General features: G+C 40.6%; 1 protein-coding gene across 2 annotated transcripts; it reads left to right on the forward strand.

Moving 5' to 3' along the window:
• The first annotated feature begins 8,070 nt into the window (after nt 1-8,070).
• On the forward strand, nt 8,071-17,839 carry egfl6 (EGF-like-domain, multiple 6). Of its 2 annotated transcripts, XM_069153940.1 has the most exons (13): nt 8,071-8,444; nt 9,711-9,817; nt 10,127-10,219; nt 10,404-10,523; nt 10,615-10,734; nt 12,348-12,482; nt 12,566-12,688; nt 13,109-13,171; nt 13,695-13,940; nt 16,422-16,496; nt 16,586-16,681; nt 16,792-17,054; nt 17,222-17,839. In XM_069153940.1, exons 1-13 carry the CDS (start codon nt 8,371-8,373, stop codon nt 17,327-17,329), a joined length of 1,623 nt encoding a protein of 540 aa, XP_069010041.1. In that variant the 5' UTR covers nt 8,071-8,370; the 3' UTR covers nt 17,330-17,839. The 2 variants fall into 2 exon arrangements, with proteins under 2 accessions (XP_069010041.1, XP_069010042.1); XM_069153941.1 differs by lacking the exon at nt 13,109-13,171.
• Nucleotides 17,840-18,090: the final 251 nt, after the last annotated feature.

An 18,090-nucleotide genomic window follows, 5' to 3' on the forward strand; every position in this document is an offset into this window, starting at 1 on the left:
TTTTTTTGTAAAAGTATCTCCTAATTTACTTTTAGTGCCCAAACATTTGCACAGTACTTTTTATATAAGTCAACCAACAGTTCAGAAAACCTTGAGAACATGGTGCAAAACACAGACAAGCTGCACTGAGGCAGGAAGTTGAAACTAACCTGCAGGCAGATAATGCAGGCCTGGTATAGAAAGAAAAATGAGGTCATGAGTCTAAATTCTTCTAACATCTACCTAAGACATTTTTAACTGGCTATAAAAAACCCTCACAGTACACAATTAACTCTTCCTCCTTTAGTTGTGGTTGTAAATGTTGCTTCAAAGATTTCTGTACACTCCTAGGCAACAAACTTGTAAAAAAAAAAAAAAAAGAAAAAAAAAAGAAAAAGAAAAGCTAAACATCCTTTTTAAATTATCAACATATTTATTAATTTCTTGTTTCATAACATTTCAAGAAAAATGACAGACATTACAGGCCGAGTTACATAAAAACAACCTTTAAAAAGAGCTTACTACTTCTTTGGCTTGCTGGACAAGATATCTGCAATGTGATTAGCTAGGCAGATGTGTCCCCGGAGCAGAGATATAGTGTAGCCGGATTCAATGTGACATGTGCATGCAACCTTACATCTGCAACAGTCACCCTGGTGTGCACAGTAGCTCATCAGCTGAGAGTCCGGCAACCCAAACGCTCCCCCTCCAGCACCCATGATCTCACACTATGCATTTATGAACGGAGGATTGTAAGTTTACAGCTTGTGTCAGACGCAACACATGCAGAGTACTGAGCACAAGGTGAGTTACAGGCAGCATGATAACAGTGATCATGCCAGCTTAAGGTTGTGATCACGTGTGACATCCGAGACAGGAAATGAGAGGAGTAAGTGTGAATTGAGATGCCGCTTTGCATGTTTTTTTTGGAGGGAGATATTATTTGTGTGGCAGTAATCATGTAACGTGAAGTGGGATTTTTTTTTGGTCGAAGGGGACACACAGTGGGAGAAAATATAGAGCTCTCTCTCTCTCTCGTGGTGTTTTTCTTTTTTGACCAAGTGCTTTTATTAGCACATGAGCTCATGTGGTTAATCCTTTGTCACAGTCACAAATTTAGTCTGAGAAAATGTCATATGCACTGCAGGAAACCAATGAGCCATAGTAAGAAAAGAGTTCAGTGTACAGTTGAGTTTGCAGCAGTGAACAGAACATCTACTACTGTGATAGGTCATTATTGGACACGAAGAACCACAGCTCTCCTAATGATGTGGCTGTAAAGTTCAAGTTTGCATGCACCATTATATCAGATTTGAATAATACTCCTGGAAAATCGACAGAGTGTGCCAACTCCTCTTTCTAAACAGTAGTTTATCTGTAACTTACTGCACATTAACCGGCTGCACAGGTTAAAAACAATTTCTGAGGTGCTGTTTAAAAAAAATAATAAGATTGTTATTCCTCCAAAAATTACACCAGTGTAGACATGAAAGTGTTGTCATGCCCTGACTGGTAAATCTCCTTCAGATCTTACGCTGTGCAAATTGTCTCTGTAGTTACAGCAGCTTATTTGTGAGTTTGCTTGAACTCAACAGTTTCAAAGGTGTGTGACAGGAAGTGGTTAAAAAGCTGCAGCACCGTGCTGTATAATCAAAACTCCACAGTTAAATCAATGGTGTAGATAGACTTACAGCGCAAACTAATGAATTAGAATACAATTAAAGATTTTGTTGACACGATTGCTCTTTTCTGTATTTGTAAACAGGTTATTAGATATAAAGTATTATAAGATCAAATAAAATGAGCTTCGGTGTAACATGTGAACATTCTTGCACTCTGTTCACATGAGGTTTGAGAAAGAAGCATGTACAGAGATTTGAAGGCCCTTACAATGATGTCATCGGGAGGTTATCGTGTGAACTAACATTATCCATCACCTGCCAAGTTAAAAAAAAAAAAAAAAAACGCTCTCAACTTTGAAACAGTGGTAAAGAACACTATGTGCCGTTCAGTGAATCCTGCACGTCATTCGTGTGAGATGTGAAACTTTGGTGCAGCAGACTGTTTATACATTTTGAGAAGTGATGATGCCGACTAATCTTATTCTGACTGTGGAAGCATATATTTAGTTTTGTGTGCTGTATTCTACAAGAATGTACAATGCCTGCCTTTTGGCTGTATTATTGATTGCTTTTTTTTTTTAATCTTTTAAGCACAATGGTCCAGAAAGGTGAACTGAAAGACACTCAGCCCTGTGGTGGATTCAGACAGCCTGATGAAAACCGTCTGAGGAATGTGCTGAGCTGTTAGTGCTCCTGAAGTCCTGGTCATGGATTGAATGTCTCGACTGGATGTACAGTATATTAAACAAATGCAGCAATTTATATGTTAATCCTTCACACATGCCCAAAGTTAAGTTTACAGTTGCGTTAAGATCATATAAGCACACAAACTGTCATCATATCTGTTCTGCAACCATGTTTGCTGTAGAGCTTTAAAAGCCTGTTGTGAAACAAGGCAGCTGAAGCTAGGGGGTTAGGATTTTGGTCCGGTTTAATCTCCCCTTAATTAATGTGGATGAGGAGACCTGATTGCGTGTGTGCAGGTTAAAGTGGGTCTTTGGAAGCCGTCAATGCAAATCCTAGTTTATATTTTTGAACTGCAACTTCTGACTTCTGCTATTTATGACATTTTCTCTCTGCCCTTTGTTGTGGGCTGTTTCCACTTCATGCTGTGCACCACTGCAGAGGAGCCTGTAACATACACTTGTAACATAAAAAATGTCCCCTTGTGGGATTAATAAAGTATCTACTGTATCTATCTATCTATCTATCTATCTATCTATCTATCTATCTATCTATCTATCTATCTATCTATCTATCTATCTATCTATCTATCTATCTATCTATCTATCTATCTATCTATCTATCTATCTATCTATCTATCTATCTATCTATCTATCTATCTATGCAAGCCTCACTTCTGTCTGCCAAGGCCCTCAAAAATTATAAAAGTAAAGTACGTGTATATAGACATGTATTTTATACAACCCCAACATAACTACAGTGTAAAATGCCATGCCTGGATATGTATTATCCCTTTCCTTTGCACATCCCTGCAGGAATAGCTACAGAGCTCATTCTAACAACAAACAGGAAATGAAATCTGGTTGTTTTCATTTTCATAGACTTTTACTGATAACAACACAAGTCTGTAATAACAGCAGAGTCATTTTTAATGTATCGCCAGGAGCCTTTAATCCCTACGGTAGTGCAGGAACATTAGAGCTCTTGTGCAAAGACATAGTAGGAGGTAAAAGTGATACTGCGGCCTGTCCTATCCTGTTAGGCATGCAATCCACATGAGCACTGCACTAAGGTGAGGTGAGCGCTCTTCTAGAGTACATAGTTGTGTAATTATACCCAACACCAACAACTTCAGCTAACAGGAATAAAAGGCAGCTTTAAACTTTGACCTTCAAGGTTGTGCTGCTTAAAAGGTAAAAATGGAAAAAACTAAACAAAAAGTATTTTTAATCTCCGCTGACATCAGAGAACAATGCAAAATGCAGCTATAGTCTTCCATTACTTATCACGGTAACACGTGTCTTTAACTGCAGCTCAGATAAAAATCTGATAATGGAAAATACAAATTTTAATACAACAGATGCATGCACCAAAAAACGTGAAATGGAGTATAAAATCTGTTTAGGATCATTTTAAAGCACATCCAGCTTGATCTGAACAAGAAGTAAATAAAGGCTGTTTGAAACTGATCTGGATTTAGATGTAGTCACATGGCAGGAAGTGCACAGGGGAAGTTCTCCATTAGCTAACCACAGACTTGAATAAATGGAAGTCAAAAGACGTAAAGTACCATTTGTCGATAAATGTATAAGATATTGTTTAATGGTGTGTGTGATAAAGTCAGCATCTGCGAGGGGAGAAAATAACTCAAGAAGAAATTGTGGTGACTCATTTATTAGAAAAATTTATAAAAAAAAAAGTCATCATTATAACAGCAGACAAAGGCTTAGATTCCTCCTCTGCCAAAGGAAGACTATGGTACAACTCTGGTGTTGGTCAGTGTTACCTCTGTGAAGCAACCACCATCACATCTGCGACAGACTGTGACAGACTTAATATTCCACTGTAATGTGTCGGACCAGGCAAGCCCATTAATAAATAATGGGGAGCCACACATCAGCCCTCTAGAGAGGTCGAGTGCTTCCCCATCAAGTCACTCTCACAGCATGGCACAACTGTGTCCGCTGCTGCATTATTAATTAGAGGAGAAACGGGAGGTGTCCAGCTGAGGCGAAAGCCTGCGTTTATCTTGTCACACTCTTCATGTTTAAGGGGCCTGAATCCCCCGAGGTCTGTCTGTCTGTCTGGCTGGCTGGCTGCACTGGGTTGACCCTCACTTAGCCACAGCCTGTCATTGTGTATTTGCTAAGCAGCAGGCGCTTCAGGAGAAGCACCTGCAATTACAATCTTCTGTGTGTAAATTAAGGCAGATTTCTGTTGGGTCACAAGGAGGACACAACTGTAAAATGACAACTAAAAGTACAAGAAACTTTAAGTATCACGAGGTGGAAGTTGCCTTGTACAAATAGTCCAATCAGAATTGCACACGCCCAGTCAAAATGATTTCTCAAGGTCACTTATTATCACAGGGGGAAGTTACAGCTCCCTTCCTGAACCAACGCAGAAATCCCTCGTATAAAACACAAGTGATCAGGTTTTATCAGAGTTCACACTATAAAGTAACAGTTTTGTGTAGAAGATTTAAAAGGAAGCACAGCAATTACTGTTAAGCACAGCCTTTTGAAATGTGACTGTTATAAAGACTCTGGTCAAGTCTAGACAGCAGTTCACAAATGCATTTAGACAAACTACCTCCAACAGTATCTTTGATGAGCAGTGGCCCATTTTCACAGCAGTTAGTATTGTCTGCAGTGCATTCATTGCTCATGGCATCTCCCACTCAGGGCAGGATGCGGTTGCATACACATTACTTTCAAAATAACTCTTCAACAGCCTTGTCTCTCCTTTTATAGTAAAAGCCTTGCTTACTGCAGCATGGCCTGCAGTGTAGGCCTGTGAATGGATGAATACAGCATGTATGCCAACACAGAAGCGACTGATTTTTTTCTCAAAGTAACATGTGGCTTGCAGGTTTGGGTGAAACAGCGGTCTGTTGAGCCCGGTCTCAGCTGCATTATCAAATTATAAGTTTAAAGTGAGAGGAGTGTGTTGGCCTGAGTGGGGGAGGCACACTTCCTGAAGGCAGCATCAAAGTCCTGCACCACTTACAGCCTTATTATGTGACAAGTTTTAAAGCATAAGTCAACAATGACAACAACAAAGACAACATGTGAAAAAAGCCAAATGTGAGTTTTTATCTAACACATGCACTGAAAATAAAACTAATCCTAAACTGCTAAAATGGCCATATTATTATGTCCAGGACACAGCAGATAAACTGCTGACCAATCAATAGACTTCCTTAAAAAAAAAAAACATTGCTACAACCCAGACTCTCATTCAGGATGCTTGATGCAGCTCCTGTAGTCTACCCAACATATATGCAGACAGAGACCTCTGGTGACAGAAAAATAACACAGCAGCACAGTAAATCACAGCAGCTGGTAAAATTAAAATGCATTCTGAAGGTGAAACTCAATTACATGTTAATTACAGGCAGATAATATACAGTGGCAACATGTGGCCTTTTGTCGGTTCATTGCTTTTTTTTAATTGGCAAGTGCTGAACCGTATCTTCACCTTCATAAAGAAAATTGAAATACAGAAAAAAATGTAGAAAAAAAATAGGACCAGGTCTCATCATTGTGGTTCTTAAGTAAGAATCTATAAAAAAAAAAAAAATTTACAAAACAAAACTAGTAATTGGTTATTAATATATACATTTAATGTTAAATTTAAAACACATTTTTATACCTTTGTAAAACCTCAAAAATACTGTAATCACTAGTGTTCTTCATAACTATCATGACGCAAACCCTCTGATTTTCACTCTTGCTAAATATATTCACATTCAACACTGCAACAAATAGTTTTCAACATCTCAGCACTTGCTAACTGAAGTCTAAAAGCCACTGAGCTGCACATGAATCCAGACTTGGTCTAAATGTCACTGCTCTCTCCAGGACAGGGGAGGGCGCTGTTGCAGTGACAATATCTTCATCAGATTCGCCCAACATGCAGTCAACATGTCAGCACCAAGGAAACAGCTCTAATGTATAGCTTGCATGACCCACATGCTTGAGATGTCAGTCACATAGAGTCCGATTTCAGACTAGGAATGGAGGACAGTGAGAGTGTGAGAGTGTGAGAGTGTGTGTGTGTGTGTGTGTGTGTGTGTGTGTGTGTGTGTGTGTGTGTGTGTGTGTGCGTGCGCGCTCTTCCAGGGTAGAAAACAGTCTTCTGCACATATTGTCTGGCACTAACTCTGCATACCGTATGCCATGAATTACAGATTCTAATTGATGAAGTGCAGCCTGCAGATAGCAACACAACAAGGTTGTTGTTTGTGATAATGTTATTATCTCTTAATTTTGATGAAATTATAGTTTCATCTCCCATTATGTGTAAACCCTGTACATGTCACGCAGGCTTATGATTATCGATGGTCACGGAAATAAGTAAATACATTTCTTGAATAAACCTATCATGGAGAAAATATTCGCCAACGTTCTGCCTTTGTAAAATCTTGGTCAAACAATTATTTTCTTCTCAAAGCATTAAACACATATTTCTCCTCATCATTTCCACTTCTAAAAGAAGACACACATATTTCTAAACACCTTTTAATTATTTAGTACTGTGTGTAACTGTAAAAACTGGGTGGCCCTCATGGACAAACCACATGGGACCAACTGAGCTCCCTAAAGGCAGCTTGGTTATGTTTAACTGTAACCGTAACCAGTAATCAGTAACCACGATGTAAAACTACTTGGATAAGGTTACAGAGAGATTGTGGTCAGGACACCTAAACTACACAGTTAAATGGATAAACAAGATACTGGAGATCATAATAAAGTTACTGTCCGAATGGTTGTTCAGCCATTAACAGATGTGATACACGGTACTTTCTGTCAACACCACTACTTAGTGCTGCATATTTGAGGCAAGAATTGTCTATCAACAAGCAACCACACGTCTTATAACCTTTATACGTCCTCCTGCATTCATAAGAACTGCTGATTTATGAGTTCATCTCACATCACAGGAGCAAAACCACACCAAATGTGCATTATTTCCACAATAAACATATGCAACAATGGGAGTAACTGGGTACAATTAGTTTTGACCTTTTGCTATATAAACTAAATGAGCTGATGAGCGATCTGAAACATTTCTCCTTCCTGACCTGAGTTCTGAATGTCTGTTCAAATAATCCCAGACTTATTTAACTACAGACTTCCATCTCATCTGAAAGCTACTTCCATTGGAGTTATCATGCTAAGCCTCTTCTCCCAGTGTGACATCTAAATGAAACAGATTTTGAATTCACAGCACTCACACAGAAACATGTATGTAACAACAAACTGTAAACTAAACCCTGCAGCTCCCACAGAAACGTGACCTGTCCATTTCTAAGGGAGCTGACAAGCAGGACCAGATGTTAGAGGCAACTTTGAAAGTGTGCAAACTCATTAAAGACTTTTATGGCTGAACTTGGAATAAACATGTGTGAGACAGGAAAGCTTTATGTGCTACCTGTGAGCAAGACATCAAAGAGCGCTGCAGCGGCTAATGAGAGGCCTGCGCATGTCCGAGTTCCACAATTAGGTGATACAGCTAATGATAAAAAAATTAAAAAATTAAAAAAAAAGGACAGCAAAGGCAAACAATGCATCTAAAGTTAATGTAAAAGCATCAATAGGCTGCCCTGTATTTCACATTGGTGAAACAGTGATTTCTCCTGTACAGAAAAATGTGGTCCTGTATAGGCTTTGAGTAAATAGAGGAGCACCCCTAAACATAATCCCCACCCCCCTTCCAAACCCACTCCTTCCTCCAAAAGTCACCACCTATCCGTCTCAGTGTCATTTCACAGCGTGTCAACCCACCTCTGGAGTTTCAGAGAGGAAGAAGGGAAGGCAAAATATGGGACAAAGAGTATAGCTGCAGCATTGAAAAGAGAGTGAGAGAATTTGTCTTTTTCCTCCCCCCCTGGAGGAAACTTTGACTTTGCGTTCTGGAAATACATGAAATCCGGCGTGCCTTGTTTAAAGGCTCAACTGAGACCTGCTCCTGTCTGAGCAGTTTAATGAGCTTAAGCCCTTAGGAGAAATAGTCAGGACTCGCACCAACCGAGGTCAGCCCCGTGGGAAACAAAGCACTACGGCTGCTCCCGGTGACAGACATGCAGCCGTTTACTTTGCTCGCTGCGCTTTCCCTCCTGCTGCACATCTCCTCCGGTAACGCAGAAGCCCAGAGGTAAGTCAATCAAGTAGAGCAACGGAGCGTGTGATGTTGTGTGCTGTGTTTCTCCCCTGAGAGCTGCAGCAGGTGTAAACTTTCATATTTACTCAGCCAAGAGTCAAAAAGATGTTGAAGTATGATGTCAGACAGGTTTCTTCGTACTGTAGAGTTACTACCACACTGCAGGGAGCCTGAATGCCAATAAGAAACCAAAAATATGACCTGTACTATTGGCTAGTGTACAATTTGGCCCAGTTCCTGTGGCCTAAAAGGAAATTACTAACACTTTAATTGCTAGTTCGTACATGTAGTATTATTTTAAGTGGAGCTTGATGATTAACATGAACCCCTTGATTTCTCACTGAATTATGTGCTTTAAACCTTTACAGGAGGAAAACGGTTGTTGTGTACACTCTGCTAACAGACCACCACAAGAGTGTGACGGCTAAATGTGGCACAGCAACTGTTAAAAACTGAGGAGCACCTGTCACACTTAGAAGCGCCTCTCCTGTGGGCTATTCTGGTTGATTTCTATCAAGTCTCAGATTCCTCCAGTCCCACTGGAGCCAAATCTGCTTTTAGGATGCCGACCCCAGCGACACCTAAACATCTGGGATATCGCAGTGTGACTTTGAGCTTGAAAGTAAAGATAATGATGCTGAAATCTGCAGTTGGATTTGGATGTGCGATTCTTGCATCCTTGGATTTTACCTACTTACTAGGTCAACGCCAAATGGCACGTTCAAATCTTAATTTAATTTACAGGTTTAAAAATACACACACGCAATGTCATCTCTATAGGTTATTTTCAGCGCTATGCTGACTCGTTAATCACAACTCTGAATAACTTCACAGTAGGTTCTCATCTGACTCCAGAAACAAGACCCAGACGAAGATCAAAGTTGAGGTATCAGTGTCCGACGCGGGAAGTGTCTGATTAGTGTGTTTTCCTCCATCTGTAGCCGACATCCTGGCAGCTGGCTGCTGCTCCACAGGGAGCCACACTTCTATCTGAGCCCGTGAACAGACACTTTATTTCGGTTGTTTGGACTGTAATTAAAAATGGATGGCTGAAAGCCTGCATTTGGGAGAGCTTAGTGAGTTTGTGGATGTGTGGGCCTAAATAAACATGAATTTGTAATAACCTCGATTTCTCATCAGGGTGTCATTGTTGGTAAGATTTAAAGGCAGAATGTGCTATTGGATGTTCCTGAGACTGGCAGGTTATAAATATTACGCAGACAGACAAATTACCTTCCAGACTTATTTTCTTTTACAAAGGCACTACCGACAAGTCCTTACTGGAAACCAACCAGGTGTGTGTCGCTACGGCAGGAGACTGGAGTGTTGCTATGGCTGGAAGAAAAACAGCAAAGGGCAGTGTGAGGGTAAGAACAGTCTGTTTTTGATTTAAAAATGTTTGAATTCCCTTCAAATAAACCTGTGTATTAATATTGTAGCATACACAAAATGCTTTTTGAATGAACAAAAAATATTTAGAGAACAGAAATGTACTACCACAACATCCTGACTATTGTTACTCTTTTCATGAAAGATATTTTCCAAACCCACAAAATGTGGAGGAAATGATTAAAAATCCTCGCCTGCGTAACAGAAATGTGCGGTTTCACTACAATCCATCAGTCTTACCACTGACTTTTCTGGCGGTGTTTTCTTCATGTTAAATGTTTTACCAGCTCAGTGTGAGCACGGGTGCAAGCATGGAGAGTGTGTTGGCCCCAACAAATGCAAGTGTTCCCCAGGATACACCGGAAAGACATGCAATCAAGGTGGGTCTGGAAAACATTAGTCAAACTGGGTACAGGAATTTAATCTCATTTCCAGCTGATGACTTCACTTTGCGAGCTACTTTTAGGTACCCATAAGAAAATGTTCATCTGCTGTATTTCAATGAAGTTGTCACTTAAATGTTTAACTTTTACAAAAGAGAGTGACGATGTTCCTTATTTCTAGATCTGAATGAGTGTGGCCTGAAACCTCGTCCCTGTGAGCATCGCTGCATGAACACCTTTGGTAGTTACAAGTGCTACTGCCTCAATGGATACACCTTAATGCCTGATGGATCTTGTACCAGTGAGTCTCCTTATGTACTCCGAGTGGATATGCAGAGATTAACGCAGTTTTTCCCTGTCTGATAACGTGTTATTTGTGTTTGTCCACGTAGATTCCAGGACATGCTCCCTTGCTCACTGTCAGTACGGCTGTGAGGAGGTAGAGGGGGAGATTCGCTGCCAGTGCCCATCTGCAGGCCTGCAGCTGGGGCAAGATGGGAGAACTTGTGTAGGTGAGCTACCACACTCGCACAGTAACAGATCGAAACAGGAAATCGTTTATTTTAAGCATTTAATGTCTTGCAAGGAAAGCAATACTGTATGTCTGCTGCCTGATAGAGCAATATCCTTATCTTGTCTAATCTTATCTTATCTCTAAATATGAAACAGAGCGAAAAGAGACTGACTTTTTATTATATCTTGGCTTTTTATGTCACATAGACTGGAAGCATTTGCATACTGGAAAAGTTCTATTAGGATTCTATCACATGGCTTTGGCTTGCTTGCCTTGTAATTCAGATGGATGCAATTAAATTATACTTCTTCCCACAAAACAGCTTGAGCTGCGACTTAGTCAGCCTGACATTATCACGCAGAGAAGTAATCTACTAGTTCTACAGCATTAAATTTCAGGAATGCCGTATCCAACACATTAAAAAATAGATTTACAGCAAAAGTGCAACAGTGTATTTCTACCCGAGATGAACCCCGATGAGACAGATCACCAAATTCAACATGAAATGTCAACGTGAGCGTAGAGTATCTGGTCTGCACCACATACGAAAGGCTTCCAACCGCCTACAGGCCCAGACTTTCAGTTGCAAAGCAGAAATATAAACAAGAAAAATAACATATTTACATGACTGAAAGTAAATTCATTTATGAAACTAGAAAGGCGGTCTGTAGTGCAGTGTAGTCCTCTGCCAAGGCCAATGTGGAAATCTGCAACCACAGCAACTAAATATGTCTGAGTATGTTTCCAAAACTATTAGAATGATGTCAAAATAATGTTGTCCCCAAAATGTTTTGGTATACAGCTCCAAATCCCAACACAAATCATCTCAGGACAAATCATCTGGTTGAGACATAATTACCACGGGCTTCTGTTTAGGGCTAAGCTCCCTTTGTGCTGTCTCCCAGCTGGCCTGGCATACCAGCTTCCTGTTACAGGACAGCAAACAGAGGCAGCTAATGGGTAGTTTTCCATGGTGCAGAGCCGCAATGCCATTTTAGAAAGCCTCACCTCTGTTGCTGCGAAAAGGCTAGATTTATTAAAAAAAATACCAGTATCATGAAAAGAACATCTGACACACTGAACAGGAAACGGAAGGTGAAGCAGGAAAGGTTAAAACTGCTAACTGCTAAGCAAACTAACCAGAAATGCCACGTTAAGAATGAAATTTGCATGAAATTTGCCAACAGGCTGCTTGAGAAGAAAAAACACATTTTCCATATCAAAATTGAATGCTGAACAGAGTTATTTAGTGTTGGCGAGCCATAAATAAATCCGTAAACAGCAGCACTATAGTGCGCTAGCAACAGGGACTGCTGGGAAGTGGGAATTAGCAATTTCAACAAAAAAAACAACAGCAAAAAAAATCATCATTGAATGTGATATGTTTAAAATGTTCTTCTAAAGTTCTACTATGTTCATTTGGTACATACTTTTCCTCGTTGTGGTGCAAAAGGCAGAACTCCAAAACGTTCAATAGAGAATAATGTAATGTAGTTTTGTAGTGTGGTGCCTCAGGACTCTGCTCAACTGTCATCTGAGTGAACAGTACCGTCTTGACGAATACAAAATCTTTGGCCATTTAATTTCTCCCCTTGTTCTGTTTCCCTCCAGACATTGATGAATGTGTAACAGGGAAGAACCTCTGCCCATACAACAGACAATGTGTGAACACCTTCGGCAGCTACTTCTGCAAGTGCCAGGACGGCTACGATCTGAAATATGTGGACGGCAAATATGACTGTGTAGGTAAGGTATACAAGATTATTAAGAAGACACATCTGGGATCAATTTTACGCTTAAAGGTACAAATAGGCTTCTTCCAATTCCAGACCTTGATGAGTGTGCAGCCGGCTCCCACAAGTGCAGCCACCATGCTGTCTGTCTGAACACTGAAGGATCCTACAAGTGCAGGTGCAAGTCTGGCTTCAGAGGCAATGGCTTTGAATGCTCTGGTGAGATCCAAGATCTGTTCACAGAATTAGAAATCCAGTGATATGTAGGAGTGTCTTTTAAGATGTACCAAGCCATTTAAGCCATTCACAATAGAATTCAAAAACACATGTCTCATGCCTTTCCCAGACGAGATTAGTCCCTCAGACAGGTCAGGAGCAGTTTTACAACGACATATTTCATTTGGACTCTTCAAAAAATCTCTTGAAAACAGCAGTCCTGCCAAGGCTAGTTTCCTGCTTTCAGGCTCCACTCCTCTTTACAGAAGTTAGTACCTGAGAGGCACAGATTGAAAACACACCTGTGTAAATATGCCACTGCATTGCAGCCAGCCATCTTATGAAGAAGGGAAAAGGAAGGTCGTGTTTTACTCTCTGAACCAGGTCCAGATCATAACAGGTGAAGTCTCTTTTATTTTGTAGTCAAGCCATTTTATCAGAGGTCGTGGGATGGAGACAAAGGCAGTGCAGATGAGTCCCTCAATGGTGAGACTGTGTGGAATCCAGCTTCCGCTGTTCACTCCCTGCTCTGAAAACCTATAATCCTTTCCTCTTGCCTACTTTTAAGCACACCTCCCCCAACTCTCTCCCTTGATCATGGCTGGAAATGATGTATGTCCAAAGCACCCAAATCTTGATATGAAACCTGGAATCCTCCGCATGACCTTCTATATCTAGAGCTTATGGTATTAAAATGCTTGTGCATTTAAGACACTAATTTAAAGTTATGTGGAATGAAAGTCTCTGCCATGCTTCATCTGCATGGAGTAGGATAATCCTATCTCTTGTTTTAGCATGCTCATTTGTTATATAGCTCTGCTCCTGTGGAAAAATGAAGTATTTTATCCATGAACTGGTAAATTACTCCAAGGTAGTGATTACCAAGACCTGCAGCTGCTAGATACATGACAACAAACAAGAAACACATCTGAATCCTGGTAAAATATTACATTTCCTACTCATGATTGCAGATCCATATGACCAATCTGTTTCCTCTTCCTGCCCGCAGTCATCCCAGACTCCCAAGTGAAGCCCAGGATTCTGGGAGGTAAACTGAGCAATGAAGACATCAAAAATGTTATTCCTGAACCAGTCGCGACGCCGCCTCCCAGGGGCCGCCAGCAACCTTATGACTATGAGGGAGAGGTCTACATTGGCACCCAGACTGAGGCAAGACAAGAGGAGGAATTTCCTGAAGAAGAGGAGCAGGAGGAAGCAGAAGACAACCAGCTCAATCCAAGAGGAGATGTTTTCGGTAAGTGTGTTTTTGTTTGGCTGCCTGTAATAAACCCATTCTATTATTCTGGGTGGTCTACAGTATACAGAATATAGGAACTATAAACAGACTAAACAAACTCAATATGCTTCAGCAGAGATCATGCTCTCATGTCTGCACTGCATCTGAACACAATTACACATTTTTCAGGAATTTGCTCAAAAAAGTATAAAATAGCACTTCAGCATTAAACCCTTGGCCAAAGAAGAAATGGGCTTGTTTTTACCTTTTGTTTTTACCCTGTTGTTTTCTTTAGTGATCAGCAACATGCTGAGGCACATTAAATCAAATTAGTCTGAGATATCGCAGTCTTTCTTAATACTTTTATAAAGAATCACAAGCATTGTAACTGCCGTGCTGGCATATCATTAACCCATAGTATTGTTAACTCTAACCTGACATTTTTCAAAACTACTCGATTCTCGCTTACACTTTTACATTAAAATGGCCTGGTATTACAAGATCCAAATTTACTGTGAATATATTGATTGGGCCGCGCTACACTGGGGAATATTCCAAGTCGTTGCATCATACTGGATGTATAACCTCGGGTCGGGTTTGGAAACTATTGGAGCAGACTTTACCAATCAGTATTGACCACCATGTGACCTATGCTGTGTGCTAAAACCATAGACTGTGTATACAAATGGACATAGCCTCCTTTACCGAAGTCCTTCAAAGTGCAATAACCACTGAGGGCCACAAGGGTCTGGCTCCGAAAAACCTCTGGCTTCATACACTCCCATCCAAAAGGTGTCAACCTCTTTTATAAAATACAAAGTCAATAAAAAAAAATGTCCACAAGTCAATATGATGTAATTCGCTATATTTACATCTTTTGATTAGTATTTTGGTGGTCCTTCTGAAAAAAATACACAATTAATTAGATTAAGCTTCAACGTGAGGTGGGTTAGGGGGCGTGTCTCGTTTGATTGATATGCCTCGGTGCAATCAGGTTTCCGGTAAAGGTGGGCGGGTTCTCCACCCATGGCTCCTCCCCAGATTATTAAAATACGGTCACTTCTGGCTCCCAAAAAAACAAAACAAGATGGTGACAGCCAAAATGCCAAACCCGAGGCTTCAGACTGTGAGTTTACAAACCATCGGGGGACCTCAAGGTGGGTTGTAACTTGGCCGAAACTCACCAAGCTGTAAACACCAGAGACCGCTGCCATTTTCTAGCGTTGGTACAACTGGCTTTATCTACCACCGGCACCATTGTTAAAGCTACAATTCAAAACGAACTCTTGACTTCAACTTCATCGCACTCAGCTGGTGATCAGTCCGCCCTCAAGAGTGGCTGAGCAAACCTTCATGAAAACAGGGTTTCCAGACTATAATCACAGCAAAGACCGAAGTTGTGAGCAACAGTCGGGCGGAGCCAGGCTGATATTAAACCACTGTCTAAAACAAATGCAAATGTAGGAATCTTAATATGAAACCCATTAATGTACAATAAAGAATGGATCTGATTCAGTCTCTTGAATATGAGACATAATGGACTGGATAGTCTTGTCGTGTAGCAGTATTCTTCTTACTAAGAAAACCCACAAATAGGGTTGCCTTTCACCACTAATCTTGATAATCTTGATCTTTTAAAGCATCAGAGTCTGTCTAAGGTCTCGGATAGCAAGAGGAGACAGGCCCCGAGACATCCATCACCTCCAGGGAGGAATTTTACTCTGTTGGCATGTGAGAGCCCAGGGATACAACTCATCCTGGGCCTGCTTCCCATCCTATGGGAGACGGGCAAGGAAAGGAGGGAGGTTACAAAGCCTCCAAGCCTTTTATTATGTTTCCCCAAAACAGCTGCCGTGCAAACAGACTTGACTCCTTGTAGGAAAGTCTGTCATCAGCACTCCAGACTTCTCTAACACCAGCCCACTCAGGCTGAGCAGGTTCAAAAACCCCAGCTGTCACTCGCCTGAGTGTCGAAGGCTGCTTTTCACAGGGGTGATTTGCTGCAAGAGCTTTAAAATGCTTGGGGGAGGTTGTATCCTAAAGTTGGAGTTCCCTTTCAAGGCCTGAGTGACAGCAGGGCAGGTCTACACCTGTTGGTTAAAAGCCCCTTTCAAGCTTTTGGCTTTTGTTTCATCAGGGAAAATCTCTTTGCTGCATTATTTTGGAAGTTTTTTTTTTTCTAAAATAACATTTTCAGGGGATTTTTTTTTTGTAAGTGTATATGCAGGATTAAGATGCGTTGGATCATGACAAAGACTATACACTGAGATGCCAATTTATTAGGTACACTAAGCTAAAACTAATTTACTTTAACACAACTGTCTTGCTATAAGTCCTGCCTTTAGTTTTTGTGGAAACTGAACATTATAACTATCAGGAAGAAATAAGTTATTGCGCAAATGTTTTATTAGACTGCAATATGTAACTAGTAGTGCACGCTATAAAATCCACATATGAAAAACCATCACAGTGATTTTTAATCTTTGTCTTTACACACAGTATCAGAGGACTTTGAGTCGGTGCTCGGCCCAGCCACAGAAGTCAAAGAAATCCAAATAGCGCCATTTCAGAAAGGTAATCAAATGTATGTTTATGTGCCACAGTTGTATAATGACTGTTTATGGGACTAATTTCAAAAAGTGCTTCTGTCCTTTACCAACTAGAGTATATCATGGATTGCAACTTTGATCAGGGAGCATGTGAGTGGGTCCAAGACAGGGCTGATGACATGGACTGGACTGTAGCATACCACGATAAAGGTAACAAAATGATGACTATACAGCAGGAGATTTTTTTTTTTGTCAGATAAAATGCATTCAGTTTTGATCCTTCAATTATAGTTACTTATATGAGCTCCAAACTCTTTTAGGTTCGGAGTACTACATGGCCTTGAGTGGGCTCCAAGGGGAGCAAGAGGACGTGGCCAAGCTGAAGTTGCTTCTCAGCACCCGGACCCAGCAGGGCAGCTTCTGCCTCACGTTTGACTACCGTGTGGTGGGTCATAATGTGGGCACAGTCAGGGTGCTGCTGGATAACAATGCTTACCCAGTGTGGGAGCAGAGCCAAAGCAAAGACCAGAGCTGGCAGACAGAGTTCCTCACCGTGGCTTGGACAGATGAGGCCCCAGAGTCTGTGAGTCTCATATAATTGATAAGTGCAATGCACTGAAGTAACTGCTAATAATACCTGTTATAAACACTGCCAAAGGAGCCATAAAGTATTAAACGTCTATGCAGTACTTGTGACTAGCCATGACAGATATTGATCTAAAATGTTTACTGCAATTGAATGTCTTTCAGATTATCTTTGAAGCTCAGCGGGGGAAAAGCGTTGGAGGTGAAATAGGGCTGGACAATGTTGTGCTGACCTCAGGGCCCTGTCAAGATGACGCCGGGCCAGTCTTTTAAGAAGCTCCACGATTAGAAATGACACATGTCAAGGATTCCTGTTTCCTGTCCATATGATGGTGTCTTCTTTGTGGAGTTTCTCAATGTTCTTTCCTGGCAGAGCCGCACCCTAAAGGGAAGAATATGTACAATCAGTGCATGCAAGTTTACTCCATCACCGTGCTGCTACATCAATGCATCCTGTTACAATCTTTATTAGGATTTTAAAAAAATAGTCTCTTACGATCCAGATAACTCCAATCTCAGGAATAGTCTGTTGGTTTGGTTTAACAATATTGTGCTTATCCCTTTTTTTGTGTATGTGACAGAGCATTGCTGAAGTTAACTAAAAATAATCTACGACATGTAATGTGAATTATTAGTTGAACTATATCTAAAATCTTAGATGAGTAACTTTTTTGAAGGCTGTTTAGTTTAAATGATAAAAAAAAAAAAAAGTCAAAGAAATTGCAAATTGTTCATTTTAATCATACTGTATTATTACATTAAATCTGTTTTTTTCTAACATTCCTTTATTCTGTGCTTGTTGTAAGACTGTATATCTGGGAAGCTAATCTTGAGCATGTTACTTGCCGTAGATGGCTGCAAACTGGGCAAACAAGTATGTAGGTAACTTGCAGTCTGAAAATGCAGTCTGTAGACAGTGTAGACATATATTTTATGGATAAAATATTCATCTGATAAGTAATAATGGCTGTGAAATAAATGCAGTGAAGTAAAAAGTACAACGTTTCAATCTGAAATGTAGTGGAGCATCAAAT

This window comes from Embiotoca jacksoni, unplaced genomic scaffold (assembly GCF_022577435.1).
Source record: "Embiotoca jacksoni isolate LCO1_2020_lvr unplaced genomic scaffold, fEmbJac1.0.p SCAF_2, whole genome shotgun sequence".
Classification (NCBI taxonomy): domain Eukaryota; kingdom Metazoa; phylum Chordata; class Actinopteri; family Embiotocidae; genus Embiotoca; species Embiotoca jacksoni.